The sequence below is a fragment of the Oratosquilla oratoria genome, chromosome 36, assembly GCF_046742065.1.
Source record: "Oratosquilla oratoria isolate Oo_2021 chromosome 36, ASM4674206v1, whole genome shotgun sequence".
NCBI lineage: Eukaryota > Metazoa > Arthropoda > Malacostraca > Stomatopoda > Squillidae > Oratosquilla > Oratosquilla oratoria.
Genome location: NC_134812.1, coordinates 37,172,098 through 37,187,097, shown reverse-complemented (window position 1 = coordinate 37,187,097; position 15,000 = coordinate 37,172,098). Strand labels below are relative to the sequence as shown.

The window sequence follows — 15,000 nt, the reverse complement described above, 5'->3', positions numbered from 1 at the left end:
CGAGTATGTCATACCTCGCGTTATGCCTGACCTCCTTCTTAACGAGTTCGTTAGAAAAGCTGCTTAAGTTCGGAAACCTCTTGTGAAGCGATTCTCTGTTGCCTTTATGTTCCACCGAATCGTTCATGTGGAGGACCTCCTGCCCTCCCTCGCCCACTATTTTTAGATGAATCGAGATTAGCGTGTTTGTGGGTCTAGTTTCTTTGGATCAGTGTTCAGCAAACCGATAGAGTATGTTCTCTCTTTCTATCCCATTCACCTCTGTCTGTATATTTGCCTGTTTGTCGGCTTCTCTCTCTCTCTTTCTCTCTCTCTCTCTCTCTCTCTCTCTCTCTCTCTCTCTCTCTCTCTCTCTCTCTCTCTCTCTCTCTCTCTCTCTCTCTCTCTGTGTGTGTGTGTGTGTGTGTGTGTGTATGTGTGTGTATCTGCGTGTCTGTATGTGTGTGTGTACGCTTGTTTATGTGTATACACGTGTGCGTGTAATAGCTATCTTTTGTGAAACCATACATTTGCTTAATTAATTGATAACTTTTAGATTTCCCTTTAGTAAACTAGTATATTTCAGCTTATTCTAATTTGTCTTCGAATGTACTAAAGATAAAACGTATTCATAGGTTTTTATCCATAGCTATATATCTCCTTAACCTTTTCATTGATGAAGGAATACGATGCAACACAGCTGAGGAAAACCGTCTGGCATCAGCCAAAAGTAAATGGTAATCGCCCTGGTAAGGACAAGGTTCGCTAAGTTAGGTTTAATCCTTCGACAACCGAAGAAGAAGCTTATATTCAAAGAAAAATTGTCTTCTATCAAGGGACAAATGAGGACAAAAATTGTCCGTCTGTACTTCGGGAGTATGAGACGGCCTCGCACCTCCTCACTCCAGGCCCCACCCCGGCCCCACCCCGGCCCCACCCCGGCCCCACCCCGGCCCCTTTCTATTATCACCATTGGTTCTGTCTGCAAGGGTTTACCCTCGTCCCTCCCCCTCCCAGCGCTCAGCCAAGCTCAGGGGAGCTCAGCTTCCCTCACCGACATTCCTGCAAGAAGACATAAAGTTGAGGTCAGGCTTACAGACCCTTCCTGGAATGCGAGCATTGCTTTCCCCCTTTCATTTATTTATTTGTTTATTTATTTATTAATTAATTAATATATCTATTTATTTATTATTTGTTTATTTATCTATTTATCTATTCATTTATTTATTTGATTATTCATTTCTTCATTTGCTAATTATTTATTTTTGTTAATTTATTCGTTTATTAATCTATTTATTTATTCATTTATTCATCATTCACTTATTCGTTTATTCATTTGTTCATTTATTCATTTATTCATGTATTCATTTATTTATCTATTTCTATTCATTCATTATTTATTTGTTTATTCATTTATTTATTTGCTTCTTTATGTTATTTATTCATTCATTTATTTATTTGTTTATATATCTAACTATTCGTTCACAGGAATATTAAATAGAAAGGAACCAATTTGACTCAAGTTTCAATGTATTCATAGTTATACCAGATTAAAAATTTAGTGCATTGTCCTTATGACATGCTACAGCTATAGTACATTCATTGTCATTATTCTAAACTACATTTGACGTGCACACACTGTAATTAAGCCATATTACTAATATAATGTCTAATTGTTTTTATGCCACAGTACAGCTATAATATATTCATTATCTTTATTGTATGCATTCTATTGTTAGGTCGGAGTAGAGGGGATATTGGACTTCGCTGTCCCTTTCGATCACTTGCACCTAAAGAAATATTTCAGTTATATATAGTAGTGCTGGGAGTCCTCTCCTTTTGTCATTTGTATTTAAGCTTAAACCTTAGCTGGAAAATTTATTAGTAGGAGTGTATATTTTACAAAAAGTTTTTACATATATACCAGCTACATGTTATATACAAATATATAACCACTAGTTAATTTGACATATAAGTAAACAATGTTGCAAAATATTTGTACATGTGTATCCAGGTAAAGGCATTTCAATATTGCATTATAAGATATTTGTGCAAGCATCTTGCGCGTCAGCAGGGCGAATTGGTGCTAGTTAAATACAGTTGATTACAACAATATGCAACTACCATAAATGATACTTATGGAAATTATTTCATATAGATGTCTATGTATGCACACACACACACACACACACACACACACACACACACACACACACACACACACACACACACACACACACACACACACACACACACACACATATATATATATATTTATATATATATATATATATATATATATATATATATATATATATATATATGTTGTTTGTGTCATTTTGACAATTGGAAATAAACTCATCTACTGGGATTCGAACCCCCGCTAGAGCGGATTGCTTCATATAAAACGAGGACCGCACAGGCGGTGGTACAATCTGCTCTGGCGGGGATTCGAATCCCAGTAGATGAGTTTATTTCCATATACTGTATATATATATATATATATATATATATATATATATATATATATATATATATATGTGTGTGTGTGTGTGTGTGTGTGTATGTATATATGTATGTATGTATGTATGTATGTATGTGCGGAAAAACCACCAAGGAAAAAGATAAACTGATGACCAAGCGCTTTCGTCTATTCAGACATCCTCAGGATGTTCTTTATCTTTTTCCTTGGTGGTTTTTCCGCATATTTAGAATCACGAAATTATGTGATTTCTCATGCATGTATGTATGTATACGAGAGAGTATTGGGTGAGGAAGGGCAAACGAAAATGTGTTGGGAATTGAGTTTGTTGCCCTATCGTTGCGATCAATTTGGTCTTCTTCAGAGGACTTGCTGCTATACAATTAGATCATAAGTCTTACACTCGTAGCGAGAGGGATCCCGCCAAGCTATGAGTGGATGGTTGTGTCGGCGCTAGGAATATTGCCACTGGGAAATTTGCCACTGTGAATATTGTCCTTTGATTGGGGCAATATTCACAGAGGAAGGGTGGGAGGGGTGTGGAGTGTATTTAGGGATGAAATGGGTGGGAGTGTTTTTATGCCTTTCCCTTTTTGGCTACCTCCCTTGAAAGGGGGAAAAAGCCTTGGTATATGTATGTATGTATGAATATTGCCACTGGGAAAATTGCCACTGGGAACATTGCCACTGGGAAAATTGCCACTGGGAACATTGCCACTGGGAACATTGCCCATGTGGGGAAATTGCCACTGGGAAAATTAAAATTGCCACTGGGAACATTGCCACTGGGAAAATTGCCAGTTGAAATTAAGGATAAGAATTGTTTTGAAAAAATCAAACTTTTATTTAAAAAGACAATTAATGATTTATTTAAAAAGCATTATGATATCTAGAAATCGAATTTATATAAAGGTATATCTAATAAGTGATAGTATAATTAAAAATTGAATCAATTTAAAATTTAATAAATGATTATTCAAATAGCATTTACATATTTAGAAATTTATTTAAAATATTTGCATGTTATATGCAATAGACTTCAAATATACTAATTGATCATGGGCATTTCCATAATTATCAACAATATTCCTTATGCGTGCATTAATGACAGCATATTTCTTATTTTTCGGGAAAAGGTCACCACGTTCAAACTGAACACGCTTGGTTGTAGCAAAGCTTTCCTCCTGTTTCATTGCTAGGATTAGTTTCCAAATGTTAGGGTGACAGTTACTCACAGATTTATTTAACGCTTTATGAAATGCTTCAACACTATTATTGGTATGTGGTAAAGCTAGCTTGCTCTGTATGTTGATTCTGTTTTGCTAGGCAAGAGAACAAATGCTCGAGGAATGCTAAGATTATCTTTTTGAACATGAAGGGTGAGTAGCTAATAATATATTTCCGGAGCCACTTTAAACGTGCCATCAATGACCCAGTTTTAGAACTTTATTAGATCCTCCATACCCGTTGCAGTCATAAATATAAGCATACGATTTTCATCATTCACACTTGGATCCTACTGCAGAAACTGTGCCACTCTTATTTTCGCGATGCTTATAATATATGTATTGCAGCTCATTCACGAGCATATCACTCCCACGTTCACTTTTTATCACATGTACCATTATGGGTCTTATCTTGGAATAAACAAATTTATTCTAAAACCGTAAGCAATTCGAAACTAATATTTTTCAACAAAGTTAAACAAATCACCAACGAAAAATTGCTGTAGACTAGCTAGAATTTTTTGTAAATGGCAGTTAACTAGTAAACTAGCTAATTATCTCTTTAATTAAAGTTAAATATCTGTTTACTAGTCTTTTTAGATAAAAACTATTTAAAAAAAAAAATGGGCAATTTCACATTGGCAATGTTCCCAGAGTCAATTTTCCCACATTGGCAATGTTCCCAGTGGCAATGTTTCTAGTGGTAATGTTCCCAGTGGCAATGTTCCCAGTGCCAATTTTCCCAGTGGCAATATTCCGTGCATGGGTTGTGTCAGGTTTTTCCCTTTGGCCACAGATTTAATTACCAAGATACTTGCTGCTTTTGAGAGGCATGTAAATCCATCTCCAAAGTTGTTGTTTTCCCTGGTGACTATATGCGCATTTCCTGGATTTTCTTCAAAATAAAACTGAAAATGGTTGAAATAACGATTGAAACGATTTGTATATTCTTCTGTAAGAGTAGTTAGGGTTCAGGTTCAGCCATCGATGGCGCGCGACAGCTTGCAGGAGAGCTTGTCGATCGCTCTCGTCCTTGGTGATGATCTGAGTATAATCAGTGATCAATTTGATCGCCCGTTCCGCTGCATCACTGGTCACTGCCAGATGGTGGACGGTCTCCTTCCCCTAGTTATACGCCTCGTTTTCCTTCCAACTGAGCACAGGAGATTGGAGAAACGAGGCATCCAACTTCAGTGCCGTGAAGGAGAAAAGTGACTCCTTGGTGACAAGGTCACTCAAAGTCACCGAAGAAGGATCTTGGGGCGCTGTCGTCCATCGCTTCTTGTCAAGGTCTTTATCAATGGCCAGCTTCTCCACCATCTTGGTCTTCTCCTCGATCGTGACTTTGTCGCTGAACAAGGTAAAGCCTACGGGGTCCGTCCCCAAATACCAAAAGTGCCGCTTGAAGGTCTTCACTGTGTTGGAAGGGTCGTTTGCAACTTCCAAACTATGGGGTGAGTTCTCTCCTTTATTCAGGTCTGCCTAGTTCTGAATAAAGGAGAGAACTCACCCCATAGTTTGGAAGTTGCAAACGACCCTTCCAACAGTGGTGGCAATATCGGTGGGATCGAACTCTACATACAACGACAGCAGCAAACCTACAAGCAACCAGCGCAAGCACGACGTCCTGGCCATCGCCAACCAATTCACGCGACACCGAAGACAACATTTAAATTCTTCGAGCTTCGCCGTTTTTCCACCAACCAGCTGCCCAAAGGACTTCTATCTCCACCAACCAGCTGCTCAACGGACTTCTATCTCCACCAACCAGCTGCCCAACGGACTTCCAACAACTGTGGCCTCCGAGATCTTTGAGTTGAGGTCTCTGTAGTTGTGGAGATCCTGGAAGAGAGTGAGATCGTTGAAAGGAGCGTCTGCGGCCAAGGTAGCCTCGAACCAGGCACGGGCGTAGATTAGGATGATGAACACACTCATCTCCTGGAGGCTACGCAGTTCCCTCGGCGTGAGTTCGAACTCGTCCTTGAACATCGTGATCTTGAGCGTGTAGATCGCCTTCGCCATCCATCTCGCGTGGTGGTGAGCTCCTGGTTTGCGGAAGGTGGTGGGAACCTCCCCCTTGATGGCCTTTGCCGTTAGTTCCGCGAACTCTTTATAATCGTCTCTTGTCGTTTCGGCCGCCTTGGCAAGAGCCTCAAGGGTCGTCCTCTTCCATTCGTCATGGTCAGCCAACCGAGGGTCGTTGATGATCGTAGCATTGGCATGTACGAGAGTGGGCCACTTCTTTTGAAACCGTTTGAATAATTGAACGCCGGGGCTGGACGTAGCGTTCCCCCTCTGAAGCCTCCGCGAACTTCTTCTCTTTCCTCCCTCTCTCAGCAGCCAACCTCCCATGTTTCCTAGACTCTTTTGCCACGCTCTCCTTGTCAAGAGTACTCATGACCATTTTCCTCTGGTCCCTTTGGTCGTCGAGGAAGTTCTTGTCCTCCTGGTTGAGGTGTATCATGGAGTAAGAAGTGGCAGGGGCTGAGATGCCGAACAGTGACAAGTATCCCAGAAGGAGAGCGTCGGAGACCTTGTCCCACTCGGATTGACGTTTTTTCTCCTTCTTACGGACTTCGTACTTACCGACGAGAGTTTCCATTATTTTTTCATGATTGATTGCAGCGGGACAACAGGAATTTGGGCACGTTCCCAACTGCGACGACTTCGTCGATGACAGCTTTTTGATTGTCCTTGCCGTTCGATTCATGACAGCTTTTTGATTGTCCTTGCTGTTCGACCCATGACAGCTTTTTGATTGTCCTTGCTGTTCGACCCATGACAGCTTTTCGATTGTCCTTGCTGTTCGACCCATGACAGCTTTTTGATTGTCCTTGCTGTTCGATCCATGACAGCTTTTTTATTGTCCTTGCTGTTCGATCCATGACAGCTTTTTGATTGTCCTTGCTGTTCGATCCATGATAGCTTTTTGATTGTCTTTGCTGTTCGACCCATGAAAGCTTTTTGATTGTCCTTGCTGTTCGATCCATGACAGCTTTTTGATTGTCCATGCTGTTCGATCCATGACAGCTTTTTGATTGTCCTTGCTGTTCGATCCATGACAGCTTTTTGATTGTCCTTGCTATTCGATCCATGACAGCTTTTTGATTATCCTTGCTTTTCGATCCATGACAGAAGAGTCGCCGCAGAACCCCTTCCCCTGTTGAAAGAACAATCTGGCTGGGGGCTTCAAGGGGATGTCCCAACATAACCATTATGACAAAAGAAATAATACAGATTTAATATATCTAGAATTTGCAAAAGCTTTTGATACCGTCCCACACGAAAGACTACTTACTAAATTAGCTTCACACGGAATAAGTGGTAGCCTATTAAGATGGACTAGTAATTGGTTGAATGATCGAAAACAGAGTTGTTTTCAATGGAAAAACTTTTAGATAAAAAAAATGTTACAAGAGGAGTTCCTCAGGGTTCCGTTCTTGGGTCACTTCTATTCATAGTATGTATAAATGATGTATACCATGGACTAAAATCTACACTTTCCAAATTTGCTGATGATACAAAACTGTGCGGAATGGCAAATGATCACTTAAACCAATTAGATATTCAAGAATATTTAGATTAATTACAGCAATAGTCTGAAAAATGGCTAATGAAATTTAACACAAGTAAATGCAAGGTAATGCACATAGGTAAAAATAACAGTAAGTACGATTACAAGTTATTTGGAAATTCGTTAACAAAAGTGGATAGTGAAAAAGATCTCGGCGTAATTATCAGTAACGATCTCAAATCAACCAAGCAGTGTATTTTAGCCTCTGAGAAAGCAAATAAGATTCTAGGACTGATTGCGCGGTCTTTTGACTTCAAAAGTCCATCACTCATTAGCAAACGATATAAATCGTTAGTTTGCCCACATTTGGAATATGCTGTTTCCGTATTGTCACCGAATCTCATTAAAGACATTGACAGACTGGAAAAAGTACAACGGCGAGCCACAAAACTGATTCCAAATATCAAAAATAAATCATACGAAAATCGACTAAAACATATGAATCTGTTTTCCCTAAAAGAGCGTAGACTCAGAGATGACTTGATACAGGTCTTTAAAATTCTAAAGGGAATTGACAACATCAAAAGTGACCAAATTTTCACACTGAATGAGAATCAGACAAGAAACAATGGCCTCAAACTGTCCGGAAATAGATTCAGCTTGGAAGTGGGTAGAAACAACTTCGCCAACCGTGTAGTTAATGAATGGAATAAACCTCCTGCAGAGGCAGTGCAATGTAGTTCAGTTCGAAGCTTTAAGAATCATTTAGATAAACACCTAAGCAAGATGCTGTAATGATTATAATTTATTTTATATTATTTGTTTTTATTTTCTTATCATTTGTCTGTTTGATTCTCATTAATTATTAGTTATATGTCAATTTATTGTTATTTTCTATTTACCTGTTTGCTTATTATTTAACTATACCTATGCATTTATTTATGTATTTTATTTGTTATTTACATTATTATAGTTTTTATTTATTCATTTATTATTATTATTATTTTTTTCGCATCCGACCTAGATATGGACCAAAAGGTCTCCTGTCGGCATGCTCCGCCTTTGTAATCCTTTGTAATCCTTATTGGTAAGAAGTTGTGAGACTCTATTGTATTCTACATTAGTGGCAGTCCAAATAGAGAAATGTGCGAGAGTTCTTTTCACAAATTAATGTATAACACTCCTGCGGTATCTCTGGGCACTCATTGGCACCGTTGAGGTAGAAGCCAGGCCAGTGGCTGTCACATATATTTTAGTGGTGAAAGAGTATGTAGCACGTCCGAAAAGGGGATTTCCAACGTTTGTTGTGGCAGGAATCTTCTTTCCCATCGCAGTGGGTTCAGGAAGAGGCGGGCACAGAAGTGGCAAAGAACAAGTTCATGGGAATAGCATAAAGTAAAAAGAACAGTAGTACAAAAACATCATCATTAAACTCGAACATAAGTGAATTGTGTGCGGCTCTGGACCGTAGGGGCACCTCAAAACAGCCTCTAAATTATCAGTCCCGGGTATGTATATATTTTTTTCGTGAAATAGTTTTATCTTTCACATTTGCGTGGTATGAACCATTTGTAGGTAAAAAAAGATAAACGTTACATCATGATGTGTCAGTATTGATCTTATTTTACATGAAAGCATATTGGAGTTCGATCAGAGATTTTCCTCTAGTTTCAGGCACGAATCTGTAGACTATGATAGCCAGTAATAAGTTAAAGGCAGCGAATACCAGAAGGGAAAATTCTAGACTAATTCCCTTCACCATAAATGGGAAAGTTACCGATACTAACATGGTGGAGCACATGTAAATATTGCTACTGACCGATGTTCCCAAGGACCGAACAGGGGTTGGGATGATCTCGCTCGTGATGATGGTCGTTAATAAGTTGGGTCCCAGGTTCAGACTCACGATATAGATGACAAGGAAGACGATAATAAGCCAGTTCGGAATTATAGATAACGATAGAGTAAGGGACGTTAGTACGAGGCAGATGGTGCATACTAATGCCGAAACAATCAACAAGGGGCGTCTGTCGATCAAGTCAACGATGAAGGTCGATGCGATTGTCGACAGAAAGCCTCCGATTCCGATGAATATTGTGCACCTAAAAGGGTCCAGATCGATGTTAGTGAGTTGGAAAAGGAAAACTGTGTACTGCAAAACAATACATTGCCCTCCCATGACGGACACGAAATAGAGGACAAACGAAAGTAGGGTCGGCTTGTAGTTGCTCGGTAGCTTCATCTGGTTCATCTGAAAAATATCATAGATGCAGTCAGGAAAGAATTTTTTTAATACTTTTGGCTGTTGGGAATTCATATGAGGCAAGCTACTTGTAGTATAGTACTCTTTTCTTTCTCATAAATGACAGGCTTACGATCTTTTGATTAATTGGTCTTAGTCCATATTTGAATATCGCCCATTGGAGTTACTATTCAGCGAATATTCAAATGATAATGTACTTATGGCCAGCTAACCCATTTTCATATATTAGTTGAATTTCACACATCTAATACTCAACACTGAATATTATCAAAGATTTAAAACAAGGAAATTTGTTCGCCGTATCATCTGCTACGCGGCGCAAGTGTCCACAAGGACAGAAGCGCCGAAAATTATAAGACAAATCAGTTACCTTTTGTTTATCTTCTTTGACTATATCCCACGTCGGTTCTTTGTATCTATAATTTGAATGAAAGATAACAGTGGGCTGGTTGGCCATAACTATATTAGTCTGTGAATATTTATTGAGCCATAACCCCATTGGATGACATTCAATTATGGATCAGTTCCAAACCTGAACAAAAACTTTCTAGTCTCTCACTCATGAAGAAAGAGAAATAAATAAATAGATAAACAAATAAAATAAGATAAACTAATATAAAATAAAACAAAAAATTAATTCAATAAAATGAAATGAAAAAGAATATAGAAATAAAAACAAAGTGTTCTTCTACAAATAGGTTGACTCGTATGACTTTCTTATGGCAAAAATTGTCGACGATTTTTTTTTACTTGACTATAAACTAATCTGGCTGCAATGAGTAGTAAAAAGACAATTAGCAAACAGCTCTTTACGTTCATACTTGTTCTCTTATGTTGGCCAAGGGCTGGTCTTCGGTGGCCATTTTAATTTTCTCCAGTTCTACATTGACGTCTACTTTTGGCCCGCGAAGAAAAGTTAGTGCTTCACGAGCATCGTCCTCTCTCCCATGTCTTACCAACCAATACGGTGACTAGGAAGAAGAGTATCATGGTTCAGATAACGCATTACATATCTATATTCATTGGTGTGAAATATCATGGTAATTGTAAGGTTCTTACCTCCTTGACAAAGAAAAAGAGAACGGCAGTGAGCAACAGTGGCGCAGCGTTAAGCGCAGTTGCCAGTTGCCAGGGTAGGAAAGCGGCCGTGATGTATATGTACAGATTCCCCGCCGACCCGAAGACTTTGCGGACGGACCCAAGCATTCCCCGGACCTGAGGAGATGTGAGTTCTGTTGTGAAGGGGGACACAGTCGTGCTGACTGATCCACTAAAGATCCCGATGAGGACTCGCCCGACAAAGAGAACAACTTTAGACGGGACATAAGCCATCAGGATCCAAACTACCACAGTTGGCATCACTGTCAGACTCAACAGGCGACGCGGTCCGAGTACTTCCATCAATATCCCCGTCATTGCGGGAACTAACATGGAACTCACTGGTTCTAAGGAAACTGATATAAAAAGAATATTAATAGACAGAACACCTTATGGTGATAATGCACTGTATATGTATAAAGAACAACGACAACAAACGTACTTAGCCAATTAACCTCTTGCTCGGTAAGAATAAAATTCACGTCTGTGTCGTTCAGGATTTTAGGAATCACCGTCGGCCAAGAAGATGAGGTGCCAGTGATCATATATGTGCTCGACAATACGAGTACGCAAAGTAACTGCAATAAAAGAGAGACTTTTACCATAACGAGTGTCATCTAGGAATTCTTAAATATTATTTGCTGATTATCTTTAGTGGACAAAGCTGCAGAAATTATTGCAGCAATAATAAAACATACTTGCACCATCAAGAGAGACTTTGTGCAAAAGAATGAGAAGCTTCTGCAAATGGCTTTTTTTTTTTTTTTTTTTTTTTTTTTATCATTATTATAATCAGTCGATGGCTCTAAGCTATTTTCGTGCGCAATGAATTCATCTTAGGTTCTTAGGTCGGGGCAACCAAGTTTACCATTTGATTGATCCTCTTGTTAGGACGTTGTCACAATGGCTCAAAGAATAATAATCTTGTGAATGTTAATCTTGGAAAGGGAAAGGTATGTAAATTAATTGTGAAGGTCTTAATCACCTTAGATTTGCGAATGCCGTTCTTATTTCAGAAAAAAACATAGGACTTGCAAGATATGCTGAGTGATCTGAACAAGGAAAGTCTCAAAGTAAAACCAGTCTTGGAGTAAAACCAAAGTAATGTTCAACACGAAATTTCAAAGTAAAGGAATTATGATCAATAGCGAGAGTCTTGATGAAGCTGAAAAGCATAACTATTTAGGCTAAATAGCAAAAGTGACGAAAGATAATGATAATGAAATAAAAAGGCGTTTTACAATTGGTTGGAAAATGTTTGGTGAATATAGGAAGATCATGAGAGAACCTCTACATCTACGTTTGAAACGTAAACTTGACAATTAGTGTATAATGTGATCCATAATCTACGGGTGGGAGACTTGGAAACTGACGAAGACGATGAAGACAAAGCTAAGGAGCGCACAGAGGAGAATGGAGAGATCAATAGTGGGAATAACGCTGAAAGACAGGAAGAGAGCAAGTTGGGTGAGAGAGCAGACTGGAGCGAAAGCTATTGTGGATGGAGTATAAGAGAGGAAGTGAAATTAGACAGGAAAGTTAGTGTGAAAGAATGATGGGTGATGGAGCAAGTGTGTTACTGAGTGGACGCCAGAGTATTTAAAATTCTCCATTTTCTCCAGCTTCTTACCCTAAACTCTCACGTCCGTCCCCCATCATCATTCTTTGTACATCCCACGAGTTCACAAGCACAGTGGCCTCCACACACACACAAGGAACATTATGTAATACTGTAGATCATGGTACTGTACTAGACGATCTGGAATTCAAAAGTGTTAGTGGACAACATGCCAGCCATTTAAGCTGGTGAATTATCTCACAAATGGATAAGTAGCCGTAATTATGTAAAAAAAATAATGAAGGAGTGAAAATAATTAAAGCGTGTGAATATCATCTAAGAGATATTGCATTTATAGGAAAATAAGTCCTTATCCATGATCATGTAATCTCAAAGTTAGATTACTGTAAGCAGATCAACAAATCAAGAATCCCGCCATTGTATAGACTTCCTAGGAATTATATATTATGCCTAAAACTTTACGGTAGGATATGAAGTGAAATCATCAGTACACATTTCCCATGTATTTTATAAATTACCGAGCTTGTTTTAGGGATGGATTGAAGTGACCAGACTGCAACAAAGAAGATACCTCGCCACTATTATGCGGCTTTTAGTTGCTTGTTTAAGGGGGTTTGCAGTTCATGGAGATCCTTATTCACAGAGGTTCTGCATAGGGTCTAGGTCGGTCTATCTACATACCAAAGACCTCTTCCCTTTTCCAGGGGACCCAATCCGACCCATTCCATTTCCGGGAATAAGAGGACTAGTGTAACCCTGTAGATAACCAAAGGTTAAAGGCAGGATTGTGATGTATCTAAACCCTTGACTGAATACATTCACTTGGTGGCAACTAGAATAAACACTGGATTTATAAAGCACAATGAAATAATTATGAGATCCTTCCCACGTCATCGTCATAGTGTTGCCAATTTGAAGTAGTGTAAACGCCTCAATTCCCTACTGTAAATCTGATCACGCCACCGCTGCAAGTAGCACAGCCTGGAGGCCAATCACTTTCAGAGCAACAGTTACATTCGGGGAGGATCGAGGACAGCGGTTTTCTGATACAGAGTCGCATCTTCCTCTGTCCTAACCACTGATTACCGATGGCACACCTTTGGATGTCCGTGTGCTTCCGGCTTCGAGCTGCGAAGCCACAAGCATTGACGTCTCTGAAACCACAGACTTTCACTTTTGGATCCCGATGAATAACCATCCTGATTAAGCGGCCACGTGAGACAGGTTACATTTGAATTAATGCAACGTGGCGCATATAATGATATCGAATAAATAGGGCCAAAGGTGTACACTGTTCGAAAGTGATGGTCATTGACTGATTGTGAATTCGTTAACAATAGAACTAATTTTTAATCTATGCGTTAATCCATTATTTTTAAGTTAATGCGTTATTGTTGGGACGGGAAGCAATTTCCTATAATGATACATGATGGCTCCGTACATCTCAGTAGACAATGAATGCTCCCGGTTGAGTACTAATATTGATGGAGAACTGCGTAGGCTGATATTGGAAAATCCGATTATTGAGGTCTGTGATGGGAAAGGTCGTGGTCTGTGTTTACTTTGAGTGCTCTAAAACGATCCTAATCGTTGAGGCTTCAAAAGGGGTGCGAGAGTGGTCTGCCGGCGGGCCATAGTCCATACACCAGTGTTTCTCAACCAGTGTTCCCCGGAACCCTAAGGTTCCGCTAAAGGTCCCTAAAGGTTCCGCGAGAACAAGTGACATAAGCTAATGCACTTTTGATTTTTCATTTAATTTCATATACGTAATATGATTAAACACGCACGACATATTCTTGGTTATTGTAGTAATGTAATATAGACATCATCCTATCTAACCTAAAATTACGATGGAAATAAAATGAGAAAGATATGGTATACGTGTTTTTTTTTTATTATATATATATATATATATATATATATATAAATATATATATATATATATTTGCGCGCGGGGGTTCCTTGAGACATGTATTTTATTTCAAAGGTTACGCAAGGGTAAAAAGGTTGAGAAACGCTGATAGACATTTCCAAAGGGTGACGCGGAGAGTTATGATCCACAGTTAATACGTTCACTAGACGTCCCCATTTCATTGTAATCCTATTCAAGCTGGGGTCCATGAAAGGATCTGTGACCATCGTGTCTCCAGCTAAGGGGATCATGAAAGTAGGGTTGCGATCCACAGTGATCCCGTTAAAGAGAAGTACATAGGTGTGGAGTGTTTTCGGGGATGAAATGGGTGGGAATGTTTTTGTGCCTTGTCCTTTTTGGCTACCCCCCTGGTAAGGGGGAAAAAAGCCTTGGTATATGTATGTATGTATGCATGTATGTACATAGGTGTCACGGTCCGTGGTAACGTCGTTCAAGGGTGGTCTATTTAAGGGTCGTGGTCCAAACTAAAGGATTATAAAGAATTACATAGGATTACAAAGGAGGAGCATGTCGACAGGAGACCTTTTGGTCCATAACTAGGTCAAATGCGGAAAAAAAAAATATGATGATGATAAATAAAAGAAAAACAAATAAGAAATATAATAATATAGATAATGTAAATAATACTAAATAAAATAACCCGTTCAATGGGGAACCATAGTGGCCACAGTCAATAGTAGGAGAGAGGTGTCTGTGGTCCTGTTCAAAGGGGTAGGCAGGATTACCTTGAAGGGAGTTTGTGGTTCATTATTCAATTTAAAGACCGGATACAATGGGTGAGGAGGTCGCGGTCCATAGTACCATTCAAGGAGGTGTCCGGGAGAGGATGGCGTGTAGAGTGTCTATTGTATTTTCAGGAAGTTTGAGTTTCAGAGATTTCAACTGGTTGATAAAGTGTCCGACCCGTGTTGTCTGTTATGTTACAT

The 15,000-nt window shown here is 39.3% G+C and overlaps 2 protein-coding genes across 21 annotated transcripts in view; one reads left to right on the top strand and one right to left on the bottom strand.

The window, feature by feature from the left end:
- LOC143018964 (uncharacterized) overlaps window positions 1-15,000 on the top strand; it is a 684,447-nt gene that overhangs the window by 516,963 nt on the left and 152,484 nt on the right. The window lies entirely within an intron of this gene.
- LOC143018967 (facilitated trehalose transporter Tret1-like) overlaps window positions 7,462-15,000 on the bottom strand; it is a 25,700-nt gene continuing 18,161 nt past the window's right edge. Inside the window, exons 2-6 of one of the 2 annotated variants that reach the window (XM_076174623.1) lie at window positions 12,193-12,321; window positions 11,005-11,140; window positions 10,524-10,918; window positions 10,286-10,435; window positions 7,462-9,452 (exon numbers count right to left, since the gene is read on the bottom strand). In XM_076174623.1, coding sequence (XP_076030738.1) covers window positions 8,826-9,452; window positions 10,286-10,435; window positions 10,524-10,918; window positions 11,005-11,107 — 1,275 coding nt within the window. In that variant the 5' untranslated portion in view covers window positions 11,108-11,140; window positions 12,193-12,321 and the 3' untranslated portion in view covers window positions 7,462-8,825. The remainder of the gene's footprint in view (window positions 9,453-10,285; window positions 10,436-10,523; window positions 10,919-11,004; window positions 11,141-12,192; window positions 12,322-15,000) is intronic. The other variant, XM_076174622.1, reaches the window with a different exon arrangement.